Raw genomic sequence first — 3,304 nt, forward strand, 5'->3', positions numbered from 1 at the left:
ATTATCCTGAATGAAGGAAGCCAGGGACAAAGGAGTATATGTTATGTGATTCCCTTCATATAAAAAAAAAATTATACAGGCAAAACTAATCTGTGGTGAGAGAAATGAGACCAGTGATTGCTTTGGCAGGAGTAGGTGGAAAGGGTGGATCTCTTGGGAAGGAGCCTAAGGTAACTTTCTGGGCTGACGGAAATAAATGTTCTGCATCTTGATAAAGATGCAGGTTACATGGATGTACACATGTGTAAAACTGATCAAACTATACATTTAAATTCTACGAGTTTCACTATATAAATTATAACTCAGTTTTTTTTAAAGTTACATTTTAAAAAGAAATTAAATAAACTTTTCATAGTTTATAAAGTTTTTTGTAAATCCAATAATCTATAATGCTAGAGGGCTTATAATCAAAATCAGACATTTTTATACTTGATATTTTAATCAAAAGAAAAACTGTGAACAAGTGATATTGATAAGGGCTACAGTTTGGGTCTTTGATATATGTTCAATAAATACATGTATATGTGTGTGTGTGTATATGTATATACACATATGTATATATTTTATACGGAGTTTCGCTCTTGTCGCCCAGGCTGGAGTGCAATGGCTCAATCTTGGCTCTCTGCAAACTCTGCCTCCCAGGTTCAAGTGATTCTCCTGCCTCAGTCTGCCAAGTAGCTAGGATTGCAGGCACCCGCCACCACACCCAGCTAATTCTTGTATTTTCAGTAGAGACAAGGTTTCACCACATTGGCCAGGCTGGTCTCGAACTTCCGACCTCAGGTGATCCACCCCCTTTGGCCTCCCAAAGAGCTGGGATTACAGGCGTGAGTCACTGCACCTGGCCTTATATTGTATTTTCAGTAGTTTTTTCTTTTTCTGCTACTAGGATTTGAATGAAGTCAATGACAGATTATTTCCCAATATGGAAAGGAGTGAGCACTTGAGAGAAACTCACAGACGCTCTTAGAAAATCTGGTATATGAAATTTAGTACATTGATAGATGGGTACCACAACATCAGATAGGATTTAAAATATTCAAGTACATTAAAAGGTTTAAAAATGACTTTCGTAAAATACACAGGTAAACCTCACCCACAGTCAAACAAAACTGCAACACGTGCACCGCTCCTTCTTGTTTCAGAAAGTTCATAAAACGAAATAAAAGATCTTGTTGCTCTCTGATTTGCTTCAATTCTAACTTCAACACCTTAATATAAGAGAAATAATAAGTTTAAGCTATATAAATGAGTTCTAAAATTGTTTATATCAAAAAAATGTTACTGCTGAAAATGCTTACAGACGGCTTTTTATTTCTAGGTTCTGCAAATTTCTGCAAGAATGGAACCAAAGGAGAAGCCGGTTCAGTTGCTTTTTCAGGCTTTGAAAGAAAGAAAATTATTAACTCAGTAAAATTCCCACCTGATTTGACATACACAATCAAAATTCAATGCAATCTGAAGTGTTTTCTAATATATTCAATACTCACTGGACTGTCATCTATGAAGATGATAAGCAAATGATTCACAGTATCCTAGTGGAAAATAATAAATGTAAATCAAAATAATTCCATTACTGCGTTCTTCCCAAAATTCTCCTAACTTGTATCATATTATGAAAGTTTCTGGAAAAATGAAGAAACAAATGGAGCAGTGGCAAAAAATCTGCACATATGTATTACAGCAGGATTTTTTTTTTACATCTACAAAAGAGGTTCTTAACGTTTGTGAAAATCAGCAAATAAAAGCTATTCTGATTTTGGCATTTAAAATATTTCTAAATCATTCTTGTTTCTTCAGAATCTTATTGGATCAAAGGTAAAAGCATCTGAAGTATCCATCAATGGATGAACATCCAAAGTGTCTATCAACGGATGAAAATAAAACATGTTATACACATACAACAGAATACTACTCAGCCTTGAAAAGGAAGGAAATTCTGACACATGCTACAACATGGATGAATCTTGAAGACATTATGCTAAGTGAAATAAGCCAGTCATTAAAAGACTAATATTGTATGATTCCATTTATATGTGGTACCCAGAGTAGGCAAATTCATGGAGACAGAAAGCAGAATGGTGGTTACCAGGAGGGCAGGAGGGAGGAAGGAATGAGGAGTTATTGCTAACAGGTGTAGAGTTTCAGTTTCATAAGAAAAAGAGTTCTGGAGACGGAGAGTGGGGATGGTTGCACAACAATATGAATGTTTCAGTATCATTGACTACACGCTTAAAAATCTTTAAGATGGTAAATTTTATATTAAGTATATTTTGTAACAATTAAAAAAATGTTTAAGTCTTACTGGATCAGCTAGGAAATCCAAAGAAGGAAGGAACACAGAGCCAGACAGGATCTCTCTTATAAGTAAGGTCAGAGATCTGAAAAAATAAATAATAATAATTGTTTACATTTAGTAATTTATAAAGTTCTTAACTTTCAACTGCATATGAATTACCTAAGATTCTGCATTTCTAACAAACTGTCAACCAACATTCATGCCACTGGTCTGCAAACCACATGTTGAATAGCAGAGAGTTAGATTTCTTACTTGGCTAAAAGAGAATATTATTTAAGAGAAAAAAAGTATTCCCTTAACAGGAGGAACTTGGGGGACATTAGAAAATACTTTCTGTCAGCCAGGCACAGTGGCTCACACCTTGGGAGGCTGTGAGCCAACAATTTGGGAGGCTGAGGTGGGCGGATCACGAGGTCAGGAGTTCTAGACCAGCCTGGCCAACATGGTAAAACCCCATCTCTACTAAAAACACAAAAATTAGCTGGGTGTGGTGGCACACACCTGTAATCCCAGCTACTGGGGAGTCTGAGGCAGGAGAATTGGTTGAACCTGGGAGGCAGAGGTTGCAGTGAGCCAAGATCACATCACTGCACTCCAGCCTGGGCCACAGAGCAAGATTCTATCTCAAAAAACTTTTAAAAATTTTTAAAAATCAAGAAAATACTTTCCAAGAATACTTAAATGTTTAATATATATTTAAATTAATGCTTAAGATAATTATAGTAATTACCTTATAATCCTATTTGTTATTATTATAAACTAGTGTAGCATAAAAATCATGTACTTTAATATATTAAAATATTTTTAAGAAAATGAAAATGTGAAAACAAAAAGTAATATTTAAAGCACATCATGCCGGGCGCGGTGGCTCACGCCTGTAATCCCAGCACTTTGGGAGGCCGAAGCGGGTGGATCACAAGGTCATGAGATCGAGACCATCCTGGTCAACATGGTGAAACCCCGTCTCTACTAAAAATACAAAACATTAGCTGGGCATGGTGGCAC

At 35.9% G+C, this 3,304-nt stretch overlaps 1 protein-coding gene across 4 annotated transcripts in view; it reads right to left on the reverse strand.

Annotated features, from left to right (window-relative positions):
• Positions 1-3,304, reverse strand: part of SNX14 (sorting nexin 14) — an 84,319-nt gene that overhangs the window by 57,568 nt on the left and 23,447 nt on the right. For 2 of the 4 annotated variants that reach the window (XM_037731755.1, XM_037731754.1), the window contains exons 3-6: positions 2,306-2,387; positions 1,491-1,535; positions 1,302-1,382; positions 1,097-1,211 (exon numbers count right to left, since the gene is read on the reverse strand). In XM_037731755.1, the coding sequence (XP_037587683.1) occupies positions 1,097-1,154 (58 nt within the window). In that variant the 5' untranslated portion in view covers positions 1,155-1,211; positions 1,302-1,382; positions 1,491-1,535; positions 2,306-2,387. Of the gene's footprint in view, positions 1-1,096; positions 1,212-1,301; positions 1,383-1,490; positions 1,536-2,305; positions 2,388-3,304 lie in introns of those variants that run through there. The other 2 variants (XM_017509657.2, XM_037731753.1) reach the window with 2 other exon arrangements.

The sequence above is a fragment of the Cebus imitator genome, unplaced genomic scaffold (genome assembly GCF_001604975.1).
Source record: "Cebus imitator isolate Cc_AM_T3 unplaced genomic scaffold, Cebus_imitator-1.0 Scaffold418, whole genome shotgun sequence".
Classification (NCBI taxonomy): Eukaryota; Metazoa; Chordata; class Mammalia; order Primates; family Cebidae; genus Cebus; species Cebus imitator.